At 39.1% G+C, this 24,827-nt stretch overlaps 1 protein-coding gene across 2 annotated transcripts; it reads left to right on the top strand.

The window, feature by feature from the left end:
• The first annotated feature begins 11,227 nt into the window (after positions 1-11,227).
• Positions 11,228-23,133, top strand: LOC306669378 (broad substrate specificity ATP-binding cassette transporter ABCG2-like). Of its 2 annotated transcripts, XM_079153350.1 has the most exons (5): positions 11,230-14,680; positions 17,602-17,756; positions 19,711-19,800; positions 20,814-20,901; positions 22,734-23,133. In XM_079153350.1, the coding sequence occupies exons 2-5, from the start codon at positions 17,631-17,633 to the stop codon at positions 22,877-22,879; spliced, it is 450 nt and encodes a 149-aa protein (XP_079009476.1). In that variant the 5' UTR covers positions 11,230-14,680; positions 17,602-17,630; the 3' UTR covers positions 22,880-23,133. The 2 variants fall into 2 exon arrangements, 1 of the variants encoding a protein (XP_079009476.1); XR_013766074.1 differs by lacking the exons at positions 17,602-17,756; positions 19,711-19,800; positions 20,814-20,901; positions 22,734-23,133 and adding an exon at positions 15,883-17,586 and having other exon boundaries at positions 11,228-14,680.
• The last annotated feature ends 1,694 nt before the right edge of the window (positions 23,134-24,827 follow it).

Raw genomic sequence — 24,827 nt, 5'->3', positions numbered from 1 at the left:
TTTTTTTAAGATTTCATTTGCCAGGATATCTTCTTTTTTTTTTTTTTCTCATCTTTTACTTTTGGTCTGTGGCTATCTTTGCTTCTAAGACAAGTTTTTGCAAACAGCATTTTGTTGGGCCCTGATTTTTAATCCATTCTGCCAGTCTGTGTCTTTTAATTGAAAAGTTGAGACCATTTACATTCAGAAGTTTGTGGAGAGATGTTTGTTATTTCTAGTTATTCTGATTTGTTTCATAGATTTAATTTGTCTTTACTTTTCATTTGTTTTATTGCTCTTCTGGGAGCTTCATCCACTTGAGAACTCTGGGGTTTGTTTTTTAGTTCTTTGTGTACTGCTTCATTAAATATTTTCTATAGTGCCGGTTTAGTGATCATGAATTATTTCAGTTTATCATTATCATTGAAAATTTTTATTTCTCCTTTGATTTTTAATTATAGCTTTGCTGTATGTATTACCTTGGCTGGCAATTGTTTTCTTCCAGAGCTTGGATTTTCTCCTTCCAAATACTTCTGGGTTTTAGAGTCTGAGTTGAGAATTCTGAAGTGATTTTTATTGGTCTACCTCTAAATGTGTTCTGATGTTTTTCTCTTATGGCTTTTAATATTCTATCCTTATTCTCTGTGTTAGGTGTTTTAATCATGATGCATCTTTTAGAGGTTATTTTTAAATCTTGTTTATTTGGAACTCTATATGCATCCAGCATGTAGATAACCATCTCATTCCTAAGGTTTGGAAAATTTTCAATTATTTCACTGAAAAGGTTATTTATGCCATTAGCTTGTTTTAGTAAAATCCCCTCTTGTATTCCAATGACTCTTAGTTTTGGTCTCTTAATGTCCCAGCATTCTTATATATTCTGATCATGATCTTTTTTCCCCCATTAATATCTATTGAGTGTCCCAATTCAAATATCCTTTCTTTAAGGCCCAAGGTTCTGTTTTCTGTGTGATCTAGTCTGTTGGTGACACTTTCAAATGAATTTTTCTTTGATTTCTTGTGTCTTTCATTTCTAGGACTTCTGATTAGTTTCATTTTAGAATTTCTATTTCTTTATTGAAATGGTCTTCAACTTCCTGTAGTTGATCTCTTTAATCCATTCCTTAGATATTCTTTTAGTTCATTAATCATTTTAATAATCAAAAGTTCATAGTCTTTGTGTGAAATTTTATCCCCTTCTATATCTGTTCGTTATTTTATTGTGAGACTGTAACTTTTCTTTGCTGTTTCCTCATGTTTTCAGAGGTCTTGGATTTGCACTTCTGTTGAGATGGCCTCCTCTTCCTCTTTTGTGAGGATCTCCTTTGGTGTATGGTTATCCCTTTTGTAATGTGGTCTCTGTTGGTGGTATCTCTTAGTCTCAACATGTATGCTCAGTGTAATTGAAATATTAGTTTAAACTGCTGATCTCAGTTCACCATTGCAGAACTGCTGGTTTTACTTTTTTTAGAGCTGATGCAACACTGTGGGTTTTTCTGAGCCATTGTTTTATAAATCTATCTCTGATTTTGATATAGGCATTCATATCCAAGGGTGGAACTTCATGTTCCCTTCTAGTCATTCCTACTTGGTGCCTAGTTCCCCTTTTCTAGGTGCTAAAGTATTTTTGAAGATTGAGGAGGTTAGTTTTTGTGCAGACGTATTGCACTATCACTTTGCTGTGTTGTGTTCAGCTATGGAGTCTCTCTAATGTGTGAACTCATATGTCCTGGTTGCTTCCCAGCCCCCTCAGGAAAAGGGAAAGCAAGCACAACAACAATAGTAATGATCAACATACAGCATTAGAATAAATGGGTTTGTGCCTTCTGTGGCATGTACACTAGTAGTTACCACATAAAGAGGAATGGTGGGGTCAGCATTTAGCATCAGCAATAACAATCAGTGAACATGAACTAGATCTTGCATTAAAATACTGCAGATGTCAACTGTGCCCTCCCCAGTAGGAATAACCATAGCAACAAGGATGATGGGGGCATGAATTATATAAATTAAATCATTCTTAAATATAGTAAAATTATAGTTCCTCAAGAGAGAAGAAGATGGGATAGGAAGGAAAAAGAAAGTTTAAAATATTCAAAAGTCAAACAGAGATAATCAGGAAAGAGGTAATTAGTAATGTCTATAAGGAAATAGTAAGAAATAACAAAAAGAAATAAAATAAACAATGAGAGATGAAGAAAAAAGCATATTTGGCTATTGAAGGGGCAAGAGAGGAGAGAAGGAAGAATAAGAGAAATGAAAACAAGAACCAAAACAAACAACAAAAAGCCAAATCACAGCAAACTGACAGCAACAAAAACAAACCCTACCCCTCTAACCTGAAAACAAGGTGAAATGAGATTTGAGCAAAGACAGAGAAAGAGGGAAAAAGTAATACAAATGAAGAGAAAAAAGTATAAATATAAGAATATCTATAAGCCAATCAGCACAGCTAGTATACACACACAGTCATAAAAAGGAGCTGGAAAAAGGAGAAAAGAAAAAAAATAAAATAAAATCTTAGAGGCAGGGAATAGAGGAGGAAGAGGGAGGGATGGAAAGGGGAGGAACAGTGGAATGAAATTGATGAAGTTATGCTGCATACATATTATGACTATATCACTGTGTATTGCATCTTTATCTACAAAGCACTAATTTTTAAAACTATAAGTAAATAAAAGGAAGACCAGTAGAACAGAGAAAGGGGAACAGGGTGAAGGAGAAGGGGAGGGAAAGGGGAATTACTGGAGACCAAAGTGGAACAAATTATATTTCATGCATGTAAGGTTATGTCAAAATGAACCCCAATATTATGCAGAACTATAATGCACCAATAAAGACAAAAACAACGAAGGGATTATTTCTGCTGAGGTGATCAAAACGGTTGACAAGAATGGATGTTCACTGCTTATGCCTTACTATCCTTTCTGTTTCTTCTTGGGCTGTGTACCCCCCTTTTTTTTGTTCTTATTCATTTTTATTGTAAACAAATGGGATACATCTTGTTTCTCTGTACATGAAGTAGAGGCATACCATTTTTGTAATCATACATTTACCTACGGTAATAGTTTTTGATTCATTCTGTTATTTCCCCCCACCTCTCCTACCCCTCTTATCCCTCTATACAGTCCCTCCTTCCTCCATTCTTTCCCCCCTCCCATCCCCCATTATGTGTCATCATCTGCTTATCAGTGAGATCATTTGTTCTTTAGTTTTTTGAGATTGGCTTATCTCACTTAGCATGATATTCTCCAATTCCATCCATTTGCCTGCAAATGCCAAAATTTTATTATTTTTATGACTGAGTAATATTCCATTGTATATATATGCCACAGTTTCTTTATCCATTCATCAATTGAAGGGCATCTAGGTTGGTTCCACAATCTGGCTATAGTGAATTGAGCAGCTATGAACATTATTGTGTCTGTATCTCTGTAGTATGCTGATTTTAAGTCCTTTGGGTACAGGCCAAGCAGCGGGATAGCTGGGTCAAATGGTGATTTCATTCCAAGTTTTCTAAGGAATCTCCACACTGCTTTCCAGAGTGGCTGCACTAATTGGGAGCCCCACCAGCAATGTATGAGTGTACCTTTTTCCCCACATCCTCGCCAACAACTGTTGTTGCTTATATTCTTGATAATCGCCATTCTAATTGGGGTGAGATGGAATCTTAGGGTAGTTTTGATTTGCATTTCTCATTACTAGAGATGTTGAACATTTTTTTCATATATCTGTTGATTGCTTGTACATCTTCTTCTGTGAAGTGTCTGTTCATATCCTTAGCCCATTTGTTGATTGGGTTATTTGTATTCTTGGTGTCAAGTTTTTTGAGCTCTTTACCACGCTTCTCCTCCAGGCAGCCCCCCTGTGTTCAGGAGCTGTCACTTTAAGTCCAAACAACTCACCACTCGCCTTCTCCTCTGAGCAGCCGCCTGGAGCGCTAATGCAGTCACTGCGAGTCCAAAGGCCCCGCCGCGCTCCTCCTCTTCCTCCTCCTACTCCTCTGGGCAGGCCCCGGGGTTCAGAAGTGGTCTGAGTCCAAACAGCTCGCCACGTAGCCCCTTCTCTGGCAACCGCCTGTAGATCTGATGTAGTCACCCCGAATCCAAGCGGCCGCGCTCCTCTTCCTCCTCCTCGTCCTCAGGGCAGGCCCCGGGGTTCAGAAGCGTCGTTCTGAGTCCAAACAGCTTGCCGCGCAGCTTCTCCTCTGGCAACCGCCTGTAGCTCTGGTGCAGTCACTCCGAATCCAAGTGGCCACGCTCCTCCCCCTCCTCCTCCTCAGGGCAGGCCCCGGTGTCCTGAGTCCACACAGCTCTCCTCGCCACTCTTCCCCTGGGCAGCCGCCGGAGCCCCAGTGGTTGCTCCGAGTCCCTCTGAGCGGCCTCCTTTACGGTGCTCCCAGCTGTCCGAGTTCACTGCTCCAGCGGGGGGAGGGGTGTCTCGCCGGCAGCTCTACTTCACAAAGTTTCCTGCGTTCCGGGACCACCGTCCCATCCGGGATGCCTCCCCAGGGGGTGAGAGTCACCCGGCTGCTTTGAGTTGGTCCCAAGCGTCTCAATATCTCCTCTTTTGAGTCCTGAGTCCTGGAGCAACATGAAATGCAGCCACCCTCTAGGCCGCCATCTTGAAACCTCCCTTGAGTTCTTTATATATTCTGGAAATTAGTGCTCTATCTGAAGTATGAGTGGCAAAGATTTTCTCCCACTCTGTAGGTTCTCTCTTCACATTGCTGATAGTTTCCTTTGCTGAGAGAAAGCTATTTAGTTTGAATCTATCCCAGTTATTGATTCTTGCTTTTATTTCTTGTGCTATGGGAGTCCTGTTAAGGAAGTCTGATCCTAAGCTGACATGTTGAAGATTTGAACCTACTTTTTCTTCTATAGGATGCAGGGTCTCTGGTCTGATATCAAGGTCCTTGATCTACTTTAAGTTGATTTTTGTGCAGGGTGAGAGATAGGGGTTTAGTTTAATTCTGTTGCATACGGATTTCCAGTTTTCCCAGCACCATTTGTTGAAGAGGCTATCTTTTCTCCATTGCATATTTTTGGCACCGTTGTCTAATATGAGAAAATTGTATTTATTTGGGTTTGTGTCCATGTCCTTTATTCCATACCATTGATCCATCTGTCTATTTTGGTACCAATAGCATGCCGTTTTTGTTATTATTGCTTTGTAGTAGAGTTGAAGATCTGGTATTGTGATACCCCCTGTTTCACTCTTCCTGCTAAGGATTGCTTTAGCTATTCTGGGTTTCTTATTCTTCCAGATGAATTTCATAATTGCTTGCTCTATTTCTGTAAGGTACGTCATTGGGATTTTAATTGGAATTGCATTGAATTTGTATAGCGCTTTAGGTAGTATGGCCATTTTGACGATATTAATTCTTCCTATCCAAGAACATGGAAGATCTTTCCATCTTCTAAGGTCTTCTTTAATTTCTTTCTTTAGTGTTCTGTAGTTCTCATTGTAGAGGTCTTTCACCTCTTTTGTGAGATTGATTCCCAAGTATTTTATTTTTTTCGAGGCTATTGTGAATGGGGTAGTTTTCCTAATTTCTCTTTCTGAAGATTCATCACTTATGTATAAAAATGCGTTGGATTTATGGGCATTGATCTTGTAACCTGCTACTTTACTGAATTCACTTATGAGTTCTAAGAGTTTTCTGGTGGAATTTCCAGGTTCCTCTAAATATATAATCATGTCATCAGCGAACAGGAATAGTTTGAGTTCTTCTTTTCCTATTCGTATCCCTTTAATTTCTTTGGTTTGTCTAATTGCTCTAGCTAGAGTCTCAAGAGCGATGTTGAATAGAAGTGGTGAAAGAGGGCATCCCTGCCTTGTTCCAGTTTTTAGGGGGAATGCTTTCAGTTTTTCACCATTTAGAATGATATTAGCCATGGGCTTAGCATAAATGGCCTTTACAATGTTAAGGAATGTTCCCTCTATCCCTATTTTTTCTAGTGTTTTGCGCATGAAGGGATGCTGTATTTTATCAAATGCTTTTTCTGCATCTATTGAAATAATCATGTGATTCTTGACTTTAAGTCTATTGATATGGTGAATGACATTTATTGATTTCCTGATGTTGAACCAACCTTGCATCCCTGGGATGAAACCGACTTGATCATATCTTTTCAATATGTTTTTGTATGCGATTTGCTAAAATTTTCTTGAGAATGTTTGCATCGATGTTCATTAAGGATATTGGTCTGAAATTTTCTTTCCTTGATGAGTCTCTATCTGGTTTAGGTATCAGTGTGATATTAGCCTCATAGAATGAGTTTGGGAGGGTTCCCTCCTCTTCTATTTTATGGAATACTTTGAGAAGTATTGGAATGAGCTCTTCTTTAAAGGTTTTGTAGAACTTGGCTGAGAACCCATCTGGTCCCGGACTTTTCTTTGTTGGTAGGCTTTTGATGACTTCTTCTATTCAGTACTTGAAATTGGTCTATTTAAATTGTGTACGTCCTCCTCATTCAGTTTAGGCAATTCATATGTCTCTAGAAACCTCTTGATGTCTTCGAAATTTTCTATTTTGTTGTAGTATATATTTTCAAGATAGCTTCTAATTATGTTTTGCATTTCAATCCTGTCTGTTGTGATATTTCCTTGTTCATTCCGAATTTTAGTGATTTGGGTTTTCTCTCGTCTTCTCTTTGTTAGTGTGGCTAAAGGTTTATCAGTTTTGTTTATTTTTTCAAAGAACCAACTATTTATTTTGTAAATTTTTTGTATTGTTTCTTTTGTTTCAATTTCATTGATTTCAGCTCTGAGTTTAACTATTTCCTGTCTTCTACTACTTTTGGTGCTGGTCTGTTCTTCTTTTTCTAGGGCTTTGAGCTGTAGTGTTAGGTCATTTATTTGTTGAGTTTTACTTCTTTTATTAAATGCGCTCCATGAAATAAGTTTCCCTCTAAGTACTGCTTTCATAGTGTCCCAGAGATTTTGATATGATATTTCTTTGTTCTCATTTACCTCTAAGAATTTTTTAATTTCCTTCCTAATATCCTCTCTTATCCATTCATCATATAATACCATATTGTTTAATCTCCAGATGTTGAAATAGTTTCTGTGTTTTACTCTTTCATTTATTTCTAACTTCAATCCATTATGATCTGATAGAATACATGGTAGTGTCTCTATCTTCTTGTATTTGCTCACATTAGCTTTGTGGCATAATATATGGTCTATTTTAGCGAAGGATCCACGTGCTGCTGAGAAGAAAGTGTATTCACTCTTGGTTGGATGGTATATTCTATAAATGTCCATTAAGTCTAAATTATTGATTGTATTATTGAGATCTATGGTTTCTTTGTTCGATTTTTGTCTGGAAGATCTGTCCAGTGGTGAGAGAGGCGTGTTAAAATCACCTAGTGTTATTGTGTTATGGTCTATTTGGTTTCTGAAATTGAGAAGGATTTTTTGACATACATGGATGAGCCACTGTTTGGGGCATAGATGTTTATGATAGTTATGTCTTGCTGATTTATGCTTCCCTTAAGCAGTATGAAATGACCTTCTTTATCCCTTCTGACTAACTTTGGCTTGAAGTCCACATTATCTGAAATGAGGATGGATACTCCAGCTTTTTTGCTGAGTCCATGTGCATGGTATGTTTTTCCCCATCCTTTCACCTTTAGTCTATGAGTATCTTTTTCTATGAGGTGAGTCTCTTGTAGGCAACATATTGTTGGATCTTCTTTTTAATCCAATCTGCCAGTCTATGTCTTTTGATTGATGATTTCAGGCCATTAACATTCAGGGTTATTATTGAGATATGATTTGGTTTCCCAGTCATATGGTTCATTTTTAAAATTTTATTTATTTATTTATTTGACACTACTTGGTTCCTCCTTTATTTGACAATTCCTTTAGGATAATTCCTCCCTTTGCTGATTTGCTTCTTTGTTTTTCATCTCTTCCTCATGAAATATTTTGCTGAGAATGTTCTGTAGTGCTGGCTTTCTTTTTGTAAATTCTTTTAGCTTTTGTTTATCATGGAAGGATTTGATTTCATCGTCAAATTTGAAGGTAAGTTTTCTGGGTATAAGCTTCTTGGTTGGCATCCATTTTCTTTCAGGGCTTGAAAAATGTTGTGTCAGGCCCTTCTACCTTTTAGGGTCTGGATTGAAAAATCTGCTGATATCCATATTGGTTTCCCCCTGAATGTAATTTGGTCTTTTCTCTCACAGCCTTTAAAATTCTGTCTTTATTTTGTATGTTAGGTATTTTCATTATAATGTGCCTTGGTGTGGGTCTGTTGTAATTTTGTGTATTTGGAGTCCTATAAGCCTCTTGGACTTGATTTTACATTTTATTCTTCAGATTTGGGAAATTTTCTGATATTATTTCATTGAATAGATTGTTCATTCCTTTGGTTTGTTTCTCTAGGCCTTCCTCAATCCCAATAATTCTTAAATTTGGCCTTTTCATGATATCCCATAGTTCTTGTAGATTCTGTTCATGATTTCTTACCATCTTCTCTGTTTGTTCAACTTTGTTTTCAAGGTTAAATATTTTGTCTTCAATGTCTGAGGTTTTGTCTTCCAGGTGTTCTATCCTACTGGATATGCTTTCTCTGGAGTTCTTAATTTGGTTTATTGTTTCATTCATTTCAAGGATTTCTGTTTGTTTGTTTTTTTTCAATATCTCTAACTCTTTATTGAAATGATCTTTTGCTTCCTGTATTTGCTCTTTTAACTGTCGATTGGTACGATCATTCAATGTCTACATTTGCTCTTTCATCTCATCATTCAGTGTGTGCATTTGCTCTTTCATCTCATTGTTTGCTTCCCTGATCATTTTAATTGCGTACATTCTCAACTCCTTTTCTGTCATTTCTTCTGCCATGCTGTCATTGGGTTTTATTGATGTAACATTTAGATTTGTTTGCGGCATTTTCTTTCCTTGTTTTCTCGTATTGTTCAGGTATCAGTGGACCACTGAGATATTGCAGATTTCCTCTATTGACTTACAATGTTCTTGAAGATTTCTATATATATATCCCCTCTTAGCCTTCAGTAGGCTGAAGTCTTGGAGGAAGTTGATACTGCTGTGCTCCACAAGGAAGCTGCCTCTCTAGGAGTGGTGGCCTTCAGATGGGGTATATTCCCTGCTAGTGTGCAGAGGTGCCTCCACTTATTGACCAATGGTCATCCAAAGGGGACCTAGGCTGCGGGCTGAGGCAAGGCCTGTTTGGGCCTGAGTCTCTGCTTTTACCGTCCTTGTGGGGAAACCTCACCCGGCAGGGAAGACTCACCCGGTGGGGAGGTCTCGCTGGTCAGTTCCCTCCTAGAGGTTCCCCTCAATTTACAGCTACCGCCTGGGTTGGGCTGCCTTCCTCTGCAACGTTCCCAGGGAACCGGCCCTACCTCCTCGGCCTAGGAGCCTCACCCTTCGCAGATGAATCTCCTTAGGCTGCCCCTCCTCAGAGAATCTGGCCGCAGTCCTGGAACCTACGCTCTGCCCCTAAGCGTGTCTCTGTGGGGCTCTTCCACCCAGAAGCCTCCTAGATCCTGGGACCCTGCTCTGTACCTAATCGCCTGGCTATGCGTCCCCTCCTGTGAGCATGGCTGCTCCATACAATCGCTCTGTGTCCCAGAGACCCGCCGCATGTCTCTTCCTCCAGACAGCTGCCCCGTATTCCGGTGCAGTCACTAGGAGTCCAAGCAACTCACTGCATGCCTCCTCCTCCCACCAACTGCCCATTGCCCTGGGCAATCACTCCGAGTCGAAGTGACCCGCCCCGTTCCTCCTCCTCCTCCAGGCAACCCCCTGGGTGTTCAGGAGCGGTCGCTCTGAGTGGCCCTGAATTCACGTGACCCACTGCACGCGTCCTCTGGGCAACCGCCCGGAGCTCTGGTGCGGCCACTCGAGACCAAGCGACCCACCGCGCTCCTCCTCCAGGCAGCCTCCCTGTGTTCAGGAGCGGTCGCTTTAAGTCGAAACCACTCACCAATCGCCTCCTCCTCTGAGCAGCTGCCTGGAGCTCTAATGCAGTCACTGCGAGTCCAAATGACCCGCCGCACTCCTCCTCCTCCTCCTCCTCCTCATCCTCAGGGCAGGCCCCGGTGTTCAGAAGCGTCGCTCTAAGTCCAAACAGCTCGCTGCGCAGCTCCTCCTCTGGCAACCGCCTGTAGCTCTGGTGTAGTCACTCCGAATCCAAGCGGCCACATTCCTCCTCCTCCTCCTCAGGGCAGGCCCCGGTGTCCTGAGTCCACACAGCTCTCTTCGCCGCTCCTCCCCTGGGCAGCCACCAGAGCCCCAGTGGTTGCTCCGAATCCCAGCGCTGTGCTGAGCGGCCTCCTTTATGACGCTCCCGGTTGTCCCAGTTCCACTGAATCTTTGGCAAAATGTCCTTTGTCCATTTTAAAATTGAATTAATTCCCTTTGTGGGTATGCAATTTGCAAATATTTTCTCCCACTGTGTGGGCTGTCTTTCACTCTCTCTCTCTTTTTTTTTTTTTTTTTTGGTGTTGGAGATCAAACCCAGGGCCTTGGGCTTGCTAGGCAAACACTCTACCAACTGAGCTATCTCCCCAGTCCCTTACTTTCACTCTCTTGATAGTGCATTTGGTACATAAACATTTGGAATTTGATATACTCAAGTTTATTTTTCTTTTGTTACTTGTGAACCAATTTCCTTTCTGGTTTTTAATTCATTTGGCTTAAGGGTATAGGGCTGGCTGGTAGCAAGCAGTTTTTCCTGTTTTATGGATAACACTTATCTTAATGTTGTGGTCATTACCTGGTTTAATCACAATGTGCCCTTAAAAGTCTCATTTCAGGATGAGAGCTTTTAATGACTATCCTGTTCATAACACAGGTGCTTAGCGACATCATAGACTTCAGGGTTCTCATCATAATTCATGTATGAAATCCACTCCTTGCTAGTCACTGGACTCCATGATTGACATCCATGGCCTCAGTGCCTCCCGACAGCCAGAGGGGTGGATGGTCTTATCCCCATTTTACTACCGAGGACGGATGAGGAAGGTTATATCAAATCTTCAACTGTCTGTTAGAGGCTGATTGTTTTTTAAAGAATAAGTGTCAAAGACAATTCTTTTTTTTCTTTTCTCTCTTTCCTCTCCCCTCCCCCTCCCCCACCCTCCTCCTCCTCCTCTATCTCCTCCTCCTCCTCCTCCTCCTCCTCCTCCTCCTCCTCCTCCTCCTCTTCTTCTTCTTCTTCTTCTTCTTCTTCTTCTTCTTCTTCTTCTTCTTCTCTCTCTCTCTCTCTCTCTCTCTCTCTCTCTCTCTCTCTCTCTCTCTCTCTCTTTTCCTGGCTCTAGTGCTAGGGCCTAAATCCACATGCACTCTACTATTGAGCTACATCCCCGGCACTTTCTTTTTTTTTATTTTGAGAAAGTTTCACTGTGTTGCCCTGGCTGGCCTTAAACTTGACCTCCCCAATAGCTGTGATTACAGATGTGTATCACTGTACCTAGCTAAATATTGATTCCTCGAATAAAAACAATTTTTCTTCTGTGTGGAATCAGATAGTGTTACACTATGATATGGAGATTTTCCTGAGTTATGCCGTACTTTTACCATCCCTATGGGCTTAGATCTCTGGTTATTTCCAAACATGGTAGTACTTGGTTTGTGCCCCGTGTAGACTCCATTTCTTAATCCGGCAGGACCTAAAGACTGTGCTCCTATTATATGCCTGGGAGCATTTGAAAAAAATATTGAGAAACCTATCCTTAATAGGAAATTTAAAGACAAACTAAAAAGCCAAGCATTAAAGGTCTTAGTAGAAAACTATAGAGAATATAGGAGAGCTTTAGTAATTTCTTCAGGTGTTTTCTGGAGAAATTTGATGTTTTTCTTGTTTTAATTTGTATTTTTGCCTTATATCTACTACCTTTTTTTTTTAATAAAAAGTTGGACTATGTGAAAATGGCCTCTGTGTGTAGCTTATACAATCTGTCCTGGGGTGATCATTGGTTGATTCTTTTGGTTTGAAAATAATATTTCAGGACTGGGGCTGTAGCTCAGTGGTAGAGCACTTACCTAGCCCTGGGGTCTATCCTCTGTACCATATAAAAATAAACAAATAAAATAAAGGTATTATGTTCATTTATAACACAAAAATTTTTTTAAAAGAAAACAATGTTTCAGTTTCATTTCTGGAAGCAAGTTCTTAAAGCTTTCTTCAGGGGTGACTATCAGTGCTTCATCTTTTGAAATTGCTGGGGAGGCCAATGGTTTAGTTCTTCTGTGGGATGGAGCACTGTCTTTGCATTTTCTCTAACCTGTGTAACAGAGGAACTGGGTTTCAATCTTGTGTGGAGTGTGAACTCCTATGACTCCATAGCCTTACAGGACTGTGGTGACAGCTAAATGAATTAGGAAAAAGGTGTTTTAAAATAATTGGATCCAGTGATCCCACTTCTGGGAATTAATGTGAAATATTTAAGATTAGTCCATTGAGGAGCTATCTGCACGCTTATGTTCATTGAAGTACACTTCGCGATAGCCAAGTTGAGGATTCAATCTAAGTGTCCATCCTCAGATAAATGAATAAGGAAAGTGAGGTGTGTATGCATGGCAGAGTCCTGCTCAGCTCTAAGAAAGGAATTTTTTCAATAATGACAACAGGGATGGAAGTGGACAACATTATGCTAAATAGGTTGAACTCTTAGAAGCAAAGAGTAAAATGGAGATTGCTAGAGGCTGAGGGGCAGGAAAAACAAGGGGAAGATGGTCAAGCGTACAAAGTCTCAGGAGGAATAAGGGTATTTTTTTTTCTTTGAGATATATTACAAAATGTGAATATAGTAAATATTAATATATGTATATATTTCAAAATTGCCGAGAATTCATTTCAAATGCTCTTACCACACATATTTGAGGTGGTAGATATTACCTTATCTTGATTTAACAATTTCACATTATGTTCATAAACCATAACTTCACTTTGTACTCATATATAGGTAAATATAATTTGTCAACTTATCATTAAAATAAATCAGATAAGTAAGTAGATAATACAGATGTGGCTTGCCCCTTTGGAAAGAATTTGAATGCATTAAATAACCCTGAATATAAAAGAATCTTTAATATAAAATAAATTATCCTGATTTAGAAGGAATTTCATTGTCTCTTTTTTCAGAATCATTAACACCAGTGTACTGTTAGATGTAACACAACATATTGAACTGAATCTTTGTCATTTCCCATGTTCCTCAAATTAGCTTTTGACTTGATGTTAGGTTTGTTCCTGGTTCAAAAGTTGTGCAGCTGCTTTTCTATTAAGCCTGACTGATTTCCATTCAGTTTAATCATTGTATAAACATTTATATTTTAAATAGCCTGTACATTTACTTCTTCATTCTGTAGGTACTATGGAAAATTATTATATGTGTATTTTGCCCTTAAAGTATCTGGGGTTCTTCACAATTTTTAAATATGTTCTCTGGCTTTTGTTATTTCAATGATGTGTAACATCATCTCTGTTTTCAAAAAGTTACAACTAACATCCTCCATATTGATTAAACTGTTTGGTTGTGTGGTGAAGCCCATCCAAGTTTGAAGTATGTGAGGTTTCTTTCATAACATCCATGTATCTATCGAAGTGTAGACTAACTGAACATTTTCCTTTTTAAACCTCAATTATTTTGCTAAACAAAGAAGCCTTGTCTTCCTTTTCACACAAGTGCCAATTTTTTTTTTCATCAATCAGGATCAATTTTATTTTTATTTTCTGAGCACTCTGGGAACCTAGGCAGGGTGGTTGTTCCATGCCAAGGCTAGCTGTCAAGGCTTTGCTGGTGGTCAGGTACAGGGTGTCTGTAGTATAGAGCTGAGTGCAGGTTCCTTCCACTGACTGGCATGTTCCTTCCACGTCTCACTTTTTTCTTTACTCCACCTGAAAACCAAACTGGGTAAGTGAATGTTTTAACACTTTGGGACTTTATTTATCTTCCAAATATACATTAGTAATGATAGTGGTAACTTTTTTAAAAAATTGAAGTTGGTAGTATTTTTGTGACCTATGAATTATCTCAGACTGCCATAACTAAATGCTGTAGATTTGGTGACTTTACAAAACAGAAATTTATTTTCTCTCAGTTCTAGAGAGTGGAAATCAGAGCTCCGAGTTCCATTCCAGAGGGTTAGTCTCCTGCGAAGGTCTCTTCCTGGCTAACAGGTAGCAACCTTCACTCTGTACCTCTCATGGCAGAGCAGCCTGGACGTTTCTTCTTCTTATAAGGACATTAATCAAATCTAGGGGTCTCTACTCTGATGATCTCATCTAACATTATTTACTGAGTCACCTACTTCCAAATACCCTCATATTGGGGATTATTGCCTTCACATTTCATTTTTTGGTAACAGAAGTCAGCTCACCTGAGCTAAGACCATGAATTTCAAATAGGGCTATAATATGGAATTACAGGGGTATCATTGTGGAAATACAGAGATAGGGAGAGACCTCATGGGTTCATGCTTCCCTCTCAGTTTTAACAAGAACAGTTCTGCACCTTTTAAAGGAAAAAAAAAATCTATTCATGTTATGTCATTTGTGAGAAGACTTTGTGGGTAGAAAACTGAGCTAATGGCAATGATTGACTGTAATACTTTTGTTCCTGTTCTGTCCTGGCAGAGCCTGGGCACTGTATGTGCTGATTGCCTTCCAGTGTTTCAGCAGTGTGACAGCTGGGGAGATCTTTGAGCTCCAGAAGAAACTGTTTAAGTGAGTAGGTCTCTGTTTCAAAGTAGGCATCAGTAGCTGTTGGTCAAACAGGCCACATCCAGAATTGGGACAAGGATGTCATCTTGAAGAGTGCCATAAACTGTGTATACTTAGCATGCACAGTGTGAACTTCTGAGGTATAGCTTGAGATTACCAATATTAACTGAGAAAACACGGTCACAGGAGGATAAAAAAAAAATCAAGAGTATGTGGAACCTACCATTAAGGGAAAAGAGAGTTTTGCAGTTAGATATGACCAGCCAATTCCAATGCTGCAGGAAAGCCAGCAGTAATGGTGTGGAAAGTATCTTTATGATTTTAGGAAATGACAGGTCATTGTGACCCTTGCAAGAAAAGTTTGAGGTGCTTGGTAGAAAGTAAATGGTGGCATCAGCAGCAAATTGGAGATAGGTAATAAAATTGACAAAGGATATGATTTAGTTGCTTAGCCCTCAGTGGATAGAGGATTGGAAAGAGCCAGAGGGCAGCCTTACAGTAAAGAGCAAGCTGGTTTTGTTTCTTCTGCAATTCAAAACTGGAAGAGATTAACCGATAAGTGCATGCCAAGGTTAGGAATACTCAGAGAGCGAAGGAGTAAGGACACTGGTGGAAGAAACTGAAATTATGGAAGAGACATCAGGAAGAGGAAAGATGAGGATTTGGTATCTGAAAGGATGTATTGTTGAAAGACATGATCATTGAAGGAAGAAGTCTTTTTTTTTTTAACATGAGAGCAGCAGAAATAAAGTTTATGAAACTGCACCTACATTTGGGGGCCTTGGAGAATAACAAGGTTACCTTTTTCACAATCAGGAGTGGGGAGAAGAAAACCCTGTTACCACTGAGATTAGCCCTTGAAGTGCTGCTTTTCAGGCAGAGCCAACCTCAGAGGAGAAGCAGAGTCTCTGAGGAGAGTGAGGAGATGCAGACTCTGTGTCCCTGGAGGGGTGAGGTAGGCTAGAGTGGGCAGCAGCAGGAGGGGTGCTCCTCACAGCATGAGAGAGGGTCACAGTATGAGCCTCTTGGGGCAGACCCCTAGGGAGGTGGCTCTGAGATAAAGAAGGACATCGGGGTCAGCCTGAAGCCTGTGGGCAGCTGCGGTGTCAGACCTGGTGGCAGCAGGAGTCTGCACAGCAGCATCTCATCTAGGCCGTGCCTTCCTGGACTCATCTGGATGTGTGATTTGTGTTTTTGTTCTGTAGACACGAGTACATCAGTGGATACTACAGAGTGTTGCCTTATTTCTTTGGAGAACTCTTATCCGAATTACTACCCAGGAGGTTTTTGCCAAGTGTCCTATTTAATTTTATACTATACTTCATGTTAATTAAGTAGCAAGAGGAAGAAGATGTGTCTTTAGTTTGAATATGAGGTGATGCCAATTTCTGTGAGCACTTTCATGGTTATTAAAACTACAAACCAAGCTGTATGTAAGCTATGGAAGTACATATACCCATTGTGCACTCTCTAAAATAACTGTTCACTGTTGTTGTCAAGACTTTTTCCAGCCAAACATTTTTTTTTTTTAAACTGGTACTAGAAACTCAACCAAGTGTGAGCATGATAGGCAATTTTATTTTTATTTTGTTTTGAGATGGAGTCTTGATAAGTTGCCCAGACCTGTTTGAATTTGGGATCCTTCTGCCTCAGCTTCCCAGATACCTGCGATTGCCAGTGTGCACCCCTGTCATTGGGCCAACCAAACTTTAAAACAATTTATAAAACTGCATTTACCAAGAGATGCTGTGTGTCATATACAAACATGGAAGAAATTATAAAACTACTTGATATTTATGGTTTATCTATCTATCCTCTATATCTACATATGTTTCTATGTAGAGATAAAATACACATAGGTAATACCTGTACTATGTATAGGGATGTATCGTGAGGGATAAGAAAGTCGATATACATATATATTCTTTCCCTCTCCTCTAATCAGAGAAAGAAAGATGATAAATTTGGTGTTTATTTATTTAATAAAATTCCTATTTGATGTCTGTAGATGTATTCCTTTGTGCATTAGACTCAGGCTTCACTTCAGGTACTACATCAGGATTTCCACATCTTCCCCCACCCTCTCATCAACACACACACAAGAATATCTGTTTTTGACAACATACTGCAGAATAAGAACCACTGATAGAGCTTAAACCTTCTGTTTTACAAATCAGATGTATCATAAAGAATTATGAAATTTAGACCCCCAGGCTGCTGATCAGTGTTCTTCAAATGTTCCAAAACCTTCAGATAATATGACTCAGAGCATTAGCTTGTTATGGTTTACAGAGTATTTAATTTAGCTCATTTTCTATCACAGCCATGTGGTGGTTTGTTCAGGGGGATCTAGGTTATAGGGGTACCTTTCCTTCCCCTAAATATTTTAAAAAATATTTTATTAGTGCATTATACTTATACATAATAATGGGGTTCTTGTTGACATAATTATACAAGAATGGAATTTAATTTGCTCCAGTTCAGTCCCTAGTACTTCCCCCTTTTCCTCCCACTGTAGGACCTTAAAATTTGAATCCCAATTTCTTCACTAATACATTCACAGACAACATGGAGCTGTCTGGATACGTGAATGTGTTGTTGAGAAGTTTCCTGTGACAGTAGAATTTTGGCTGTTTGTGTTGCCCCTGTCTCTCCATCTCAGCAACTTAGAAGTTGTTCATCTTTACACATAAAGGAGCATAGATGTTATGTGGAAAGTGCTTTCGCAGTAAATATAAAAAAGAAAACCATGTGATAACTTTATGTGGCTTATTGGAAGGAAACAATAATGACAGTTGGATAGTGGGTGACTTTTTTTCACGCTGATATTAGTTGATCAGAATGTTGTAGTGTTATTTGCAAAATAAACAATCTCAAATACGAGGTGACCTAGGCATCTGGACTGACTTTCTTTTCCTTCCAAGGGTTGAAACTAGAAGTGGAGGCTTTCTTCATGCTGATGTCTGTTGTCTTACTGGTGGCTTATGCCACCAGTTCCATGGCCCTGGTGCTGGGAGCAGGGGAGAAGGCAATGGACATGAAGACATTTCTTGTGAACGTCTATTTTGTGTTTATGATGGTGAGTGTGAACTGTATTGTTTTAGGGGGAATCTGTCCCCTTGTTCTTCCTGCTCCTTCGCCTGTCCTATAAAACCTGCTTTTAGGATTCTGTATGGGACGCTAATGCTTTCAGGAGACCATACAGTTGATATTACAGAATGTACCACATTCCTCCTGGCCCTTATCCAGTCTTTTCTGCTAGTGTCCTAATTTTGTCACTATAACTTTTAAACATATCCTCACTAATGAGCTTTTAAAAACACTTCTGGGTGACATTATGAAACCTTGATAAAGTGGAAACTCAAAACCCAGAATTATTATGATTGGCTAATTGCCTCATGAAAACCTGCCTGACCTTCGTGCTGGTGTTAGAGAATTGCCAGCTCTTTAACCAGCAGAGATGGTTTGGTTGGATTGTGTAACTTCAAGGTAAAAGTGCAGATCCATTGGAAGTTCAGCAGTTGTGGCATGGAAAGTCAAACTGAAGTGCCTCTTATATTTTGAAAAGAAGTACTGAAAGCACTGGAAAATCCAAAGTCCACAGTACTAGGTTTCCTCCCTTATGAATTCCTGATGTTCTCTTATATCAATATATTTCTGCACATCTTTTGATTGTTTTTAATGTTTACTTAGTTTATATGTTTTAAATTTTGTACTCAAAATGATGACTCAGCAGATAACTAGTTACCAGCCTTCCCCCTGGGGCATGAATTAAACAAGAGTGCTTCTCCTATTAATCCACACATCCATTCTGCCACAGTAGGAGGAGATGTGTTTCAATGATACAGATTTATTATAAGCTCTTGCCAAAGTTTAATTCTTCTGTTGGTGAATTTGGCAACTACAATGTGTATCGTAAAGGGATAAATCTTGTTATAGTTCCTATGCTGTCGTACAACAAATAAAGTGTCTTTCAATAAATGCAGTTTTGTTTGATTTGATGCTTTGCCTAATTCTTATGTAAAGAATTCCAAATGGAATTTTAAAAACCAATTATGAAACCCAGAGTTGTTGTTATGTAGTAAGCACTTGGTTAGGTCCAGTCTAAACATATGTACACCCACCCCAACACTGTTGTTGTTCTGCATACCCTAGTGCATCTCACACCAGTTAGGACAAGTGTTATGTGAACCTTGTAGCTATCTCTCGATCGTCTCTAGCAGTCCTTCCTGGCATCTCTACTGCGATACTGCTTTCTGGTAGCTTAAAATGGAGGTATTGACTGTGTGTTCTGCTGAACTTCACCATGTTATTCGTTTTTGAGTTGTAGAGCTTTGGGGCATTGAAGCCAGCATTCAGAATCCCAAATTATTCCTAGAAATGGGTACAAAAAGCAAACTCTTGTAAATAACAAATATTATTATTGTGTAGAAGAAAAGAGGAGCATGTGTTGCTCAGGAATCTTCTGGTATACACAAATTTTTCTTCTGGTATACATAAATTTTTTACTTGGTGGTTACTTGTGGTATGTTTCAAAAGAAATATGGAAGTGATTTAAAACATACAGAATATGTATATTTAAAGCATACAGGATATATAGGGTTGCATGCAAATATTATGCCATTTTAGAAATAAGGGATATCAGCATTGTCAGATTTTGGTATCTGTGGGTGGGAGTTGCTGAAGGCTCCCTAACTAATCCCTGTCAGATACGAAGGGATGACCTTACTTCTTAATCTTCCATTGGATACAGTTATAGACCAATTTAAAGACAGAATCTTGATAATAAAGAATCTTCCTAAATAAGTGGAATATATAATGTAGGTTACAGGTATATTGTTCTTCTTTTAATACCATAAACTGCCTTAGCCATGCAGAGGTACATACATGAAAAGGACCAAAATTAGTATTTAGAAGTAAGTGGAAGAAATTTTAAGGAAGAGTGGTGCTAGTAGAAATGTTTAGAAGGCTGTAGAGTTCTTGTAGAGGGTCTTATCTAGAGTCCTCATGACACTTGGTCTTGCTTTTTGTAGGTTTTCTTGGGTATGTCACTAAATTTTGGAAACACAATACCGTGGCTCTCATGGTTTGAATACTTCAGTATTCCTCATTATGGCTACATGGTAAGATGTCCTTATTTGCCATTGTGACAGAGTTCTCAAAGTGGGAACAATCAAAATAAAATCCTAATTGTCTAATTTCCATGGGCATGAACTATGAACTTCTTCCTTCCAGGAATTGTCTTTCAGGAAGGTATCTGGGGTTTTTGAGTCAGATCAGTATTTGAGGAAGAGAAAGTCTGTGGAGAAATCTAGTAAACAGGAAAAGTTAGCTTGACTGATTAATAAAAAACATATTTTGTGTTTTAGTTCAATCAGGGAATCAATGGGAGGAAGGGAGACTGGAACGCATTGTTTACATTGAAAGTGAATTTAAGAGAGTGTCAGAAGACCATCTAATACCCAGAGACATATTGGCAAGAGAATCAATTCCAAATAAAGCTGTGTCTTAGCATAGTGTAACCAAATTTCTAACTCCCAGAATTATAACTGCTTTTTGATGAAAACAAGCAAGAAAATATTGTTAGTATACATTGACAATGTTCACTGAGCACTGTTGTATCATTTTAATTATAGTTTTTATGGGGTTATAAGATTGAGTGAGAAGAAAGACGTTTGGGTTATCTAGCCAGAGGTCTCCCTTTTTTGCCAATGAGAGGCAACATCTCAAACCTATGCCTCTTGATTACCAGGGAAAATATATCAGCTGCTGTGCTGTGACAAAGGCTGTGAATGTGAGACTTGGTATATTTTTAGAAGCAACAATGAAGATTAAACAAAGATATAATTGTGATAATTCTTTGGCAACTATAAAATTTTCAGTAATGGGAATTTAACCTAGGGACCTGTGCTTGCTAGGCAAGCACTTTATCCTCGAACTACTTCCCCAGCCCTTTTTATTTTTTAAAAAACGGGGTCTCCTTATCTTGAGTTGCCCAGGCTGGCCTTGAACTTGCCATCCTCCTGCCTGAGTCTCCCCATCAGCTGGATTACCAGTGTGTACTTCTGTATCTGGCATCTGGAAACTTTTTGAAATTTAAAACTATTTATCTTGCCTTGCTCCCCTTATGATACAGGCTTTGCAGCATAATGAATTTTTGGGACGAAACTTCTGTCCAGGACTCAGTACAACAGAAAGCAGTGGCTGCACCAGCTATGTGATATAAGTTTCCATTCAATGTCATAATGAGATTTCTCACCACTATGGTGAGATATAGAAAGTCCCCTGGGTTTAGAGCCCAAGCACAATGAATCTTTCTGAACATAAGTTTTCTCACTCATAAAGTGAGTTGTTGTACGCAGATGCATGTGAACATGCTGTACTTGTATTCCACTATAGTCAATATTGTATTAAATGTGGAGAAATGCTTGTTTTCTCCCTTTGGAAAAATTATTTTGATGTTTTGATTGTGAGTTCAAGTTCTTATTTTTCAGAACGTTTGAATTTGAAATGGATGCTTCGATAGTTTAGCAAGGGTCTATGGTCTCTGAACTGAACAGATCATATGGTGCCTGTGAGCCCAGCCCACGGACAGTAATAAGAACCAAGAGGGCAGTGATCGCATCAGGGAAGTGAACGCTGGCCCCAAGGTCCTGGGATGGGAGACATCGTGACATCAAAGACTGCTCAGTTGTGTGTGTGTGTGTGTGTGTGTGTGTGTGTGTGTGTGTGTGTGTGTGTGGAAACTGACTTGGAATAATTCCTATCATAGAATGACCTTCAGAGAAAAAAATATGTATTTCAGTAAATTTAAAAGGACATCTTATTTTCATATAATATCATTAAAACACAAATGCAGATTTTAATAAAATTAGAAGATCTTGCTTTAAATTTTTGATAATGCTTATTACCTTTTCAATTATTGTTGTTAATGGTTCGACTTTGTTGCTTATATTAACAAGAAAAAAGAGAATGCTGGAATATCGTGCATTTTTCAAATAGTATAGAAGTGATTCTATACCAATCAGAAAATCTGTGAAGAGGTGTTTTCTTCACTTTCCCACTCTCTTTTTGATCTGGGTGTGGCACAAAAACAGTGCCAAGTTGCTATCAGAATGAAGTGGATGGAAAAAATGGGACCAGATAAAGAGGAGCCACCACAGCCTTCATGCTCACAGGGGTTAACCTCAGAAAAGGAAGGACAAAGCTCTTATTACAGCAAAGAGAGGCCAACAGATGTTTTTATGACACTAAATTCCAAGAGATGGAACAATAGGCACAAGAATGGCAGCTGTCAAGTATTGTGGCTGCATCAGGTGTTTTTAGTATTAGGTGCTTTTCCACCTGTGGCTGGAATGCTCTATCCTGTTCTGCTCCAGCTGGTACTTCAGTTCTGGTTCTGATTCCTGGGCTGCAGGTGACTTCCTGTGGCTGAGTATCTGTGATGCTCTTCACAGTCTTGGTGCGAGAGCTGACAGACAGCACTCTGGCTGGAAGCCTGCTCCGTTTTGGTCCTAGTTTCAGAATTCTTAGCCTGAGTTTTTAGGACGGCTGTGTTGTGGGTGAGCAGAACTATGGGGAGCTTTGATCGTCTTAGCAAGGGCCATAGATGTCATCCCTTAGAGCTGAGGGTTACCCATTGGGAGTTAGCCCTAATGGGGAAGTCTCAGTGAAAGTTTACCATACGCAATCTTTCCTTTGAAGAGAGCAGCATTATAGATTTGTAAATGAAAGTCTCTAAGAGGCTAGAAACTTGCTCTGCAGTATGTCTCTGTAGGCTTGGCCAAGTTTTTAAGTCTACTTCCTCTCCTCTTTTAAATGTGTATATCTCCATCCCCTTGGATTGTTTTTCGATATAACTAAACAAGTTGCTCAGCACAGGATTCTGCAAAATTGTAAGCACTCAATGACTTTTAGCTATTATATATGAAGGACTAACTCCTAATGATTTGGATAACTTATAGGTTTCTTTAACAAAAGACTAGTGAATATATTCAGTAAAATTTGACAGATGCTAGGAATTTAGATGTGTTTTTTTTTTAATTGAATTTCAGATGTACCGGTGAAGAATTCTTGACCATCCAGGGCATCGATCTCTCGCCTTGGGGCTTGTGGAAGAATCTCCTGAGTCTGACTTGTATGATTCTTGTGTTCCTCACCGTTACCTATCTAAAACTGGTATTTCTCAAAAAATATTCTTAAATTCTCCTTTAATTTACCATGAATCACCCTCACATTCAAAAGGAGCACCTGAATTTAAGTATCCGATGAAGGCTTTTTGTGGTCTTGGGTTCAGCTGCCATCACACTGTTGTATAGCAACAATTATTATCAATAGAAACGTTCAGAAAAATCACAACAAACTGTATTATACACAGAAGAACCCAAGCTAAACACTAACAAGATTATGCATTACATATTAGTTCATCTCTACAGACAGTAACCAAGAAGGAAAAACTATATTTTATTGACCTAAAAAAGGAAAATGGAATTCTAGAAATGCTTGTCAAGTGACTAATATCTCTAGAATCAGTATTCTCATCTTCAAAATGAATAAGCCAGTTGATAGTCCTCCACTTTTAATTGTCTGTGAATCTCTGATCTGCCATCGTTGAATAAGTAATACATACATGAAAGCTTTATGGAAGTACTAAATCTAAAATATGTTAGAAAAGTCAGTATTATTTCTAGGATAAGAAAAGTCATGATGACTGAAAAACGTGTCTTCTATAAGCTTATTGAGGTTGGTGGAATTCACTGATACTTTCCTTGTGGAATTGTAAGAGCTCAGGAGTCTTGGCTGGGGCTTATGGCTACAGGAGCAGTAGAGAGCCAGGGGTCTGGAGACATGGCTTTTGTGCCATTTCTGGAACATTCTGCTCTGAAGTCACTTCACTTCCTGGCATGATTCAGTGGTATATACTGTGGTTGCACCCTTATCTCCTGCGGAGCCTTGCTATGCTACACGTCTGGCCCTGCCTGTCCCACCACACAGCTCCTTAAGAGCCATCTCCGTGAAGAACTTGCCAGAGCTGGGTTTTGCCATTTCCAAGATTCTCTCAGATCTGAAAATGTTGCAGTTGTGTTTTAATAACTTGTGTATCTCTGCTTACACAGAGTCCGCCCACCTCTTGTAACACCTCATTTATTTCCACAGGCCGCCTTTGCTAGGAATGGGAAGTATTTACTGTGCTATGAAAGTGTTTTTATAAAGGAAAATTATTGATTTTTAAATTTTGATTTATTTTTATTGTAAATAAATGGGATACATGTTGTTTCTCTCTTTGTACATGGAGTAACAGCATACCATTTGCGTAATCATACATTTACATAGGGTAATGATGTTTGATTCATTCTGTTATTTTTTCCTCCCCCCCAACCCTCCCACCCCTCTTTTCCCTCTGTACAGTTCCTCCTTCCTCCATTTTTACCTCCCTCCCACCCCCCACTTTGTGTCATCATCCGCTTATCAGTGAGATCATTCGTCCTTTGGTTTTTTGAGATTGGCTTATCTCACAATTGGCTTATCTCACTTAGCATGATATTCTCCAATTTCATCCATTTGCCTGCAAATTTCATGATTTTATTATTTTTTATAGCTGAGTAATATTCCGTTGTATATATATACCACAGTTTCTTTATCCATTCATCAATTGAAGGACATCTAGGTTGTTTCCACAATCTGGCTATGGTGAATTGAGCAGCTATGAACATTGATGTGGCTGTATCTCTGTAGTATGCTGATTTTAAATTATTGATTTTTGTATGCTAATTTTGTAATCTGCTATTTTGCCAAATTTGTTTTTAGCTCTAACAATTTTTTAGTGGAGATTTTAGATCTTCTAGGTATAGGATCATACCATCTACAAACTGATATTTTGACTTCTTCCTTTCCTATTTTTATTCCTTTTATTTCCTTCTCTTGCCAAATTGCTCTGCCTTGAATGTCTAGAGCTGTATTAAATAGGAATGGTGAGAGTGAATAACCTTGTCTTGTCCCAAATTTTAAAGGAAATGCTTTCAATTTTTCCCCTTTTACTAATGAGGTTGCATTTGGAATTTTTTTAAACTTTATTGTATTTGTTTATTTTTTATGTGATGTTGAGGATTGAACCCAGTGCCTCACACAGGCTAGGCAAGCACTTTAACAC

Source organism: Sciurus vulgaris, assembly GCF_902686455.1.
Source record: "Sciurus vulgaris genome assembly, chromosome: 9".
Classification (NCBI taxonomy): domain Eukaryota; kingdom Metazoa; phylum Chordata; class Mammalia; order Rodentia; family Sciuridae; genus Sciurus; species Sciurus vulgaris.
This window is presented reverse-complemented; position numbering and strand designations above follow the sequence as displayed.

Bases quoted from the DNA above. Each gene is read 5' to 3' on its own strand.
- LOC306669378 (XM_079153350.1), top strand. From the start codon at position 17,631: ATGCTGATGTCTGTTGTCTTACTGGTGGCTTATGCCACCAGTTCCATG. The intron at 17,757-19,710 runs GTGAGTGTGAAC...TGCTTTTTGTAG, and splicing joins TCTATTTTGTGTTTATGATG to GTTTTCTTGGGTATGTCACT. The intron at 19,801-20,813 runs GTAAGATGTCCT...CTTATGATACAG, and splicing joins TTCCTCATTATGGCTACATG to GCTTTGCAGCATAATGAATT.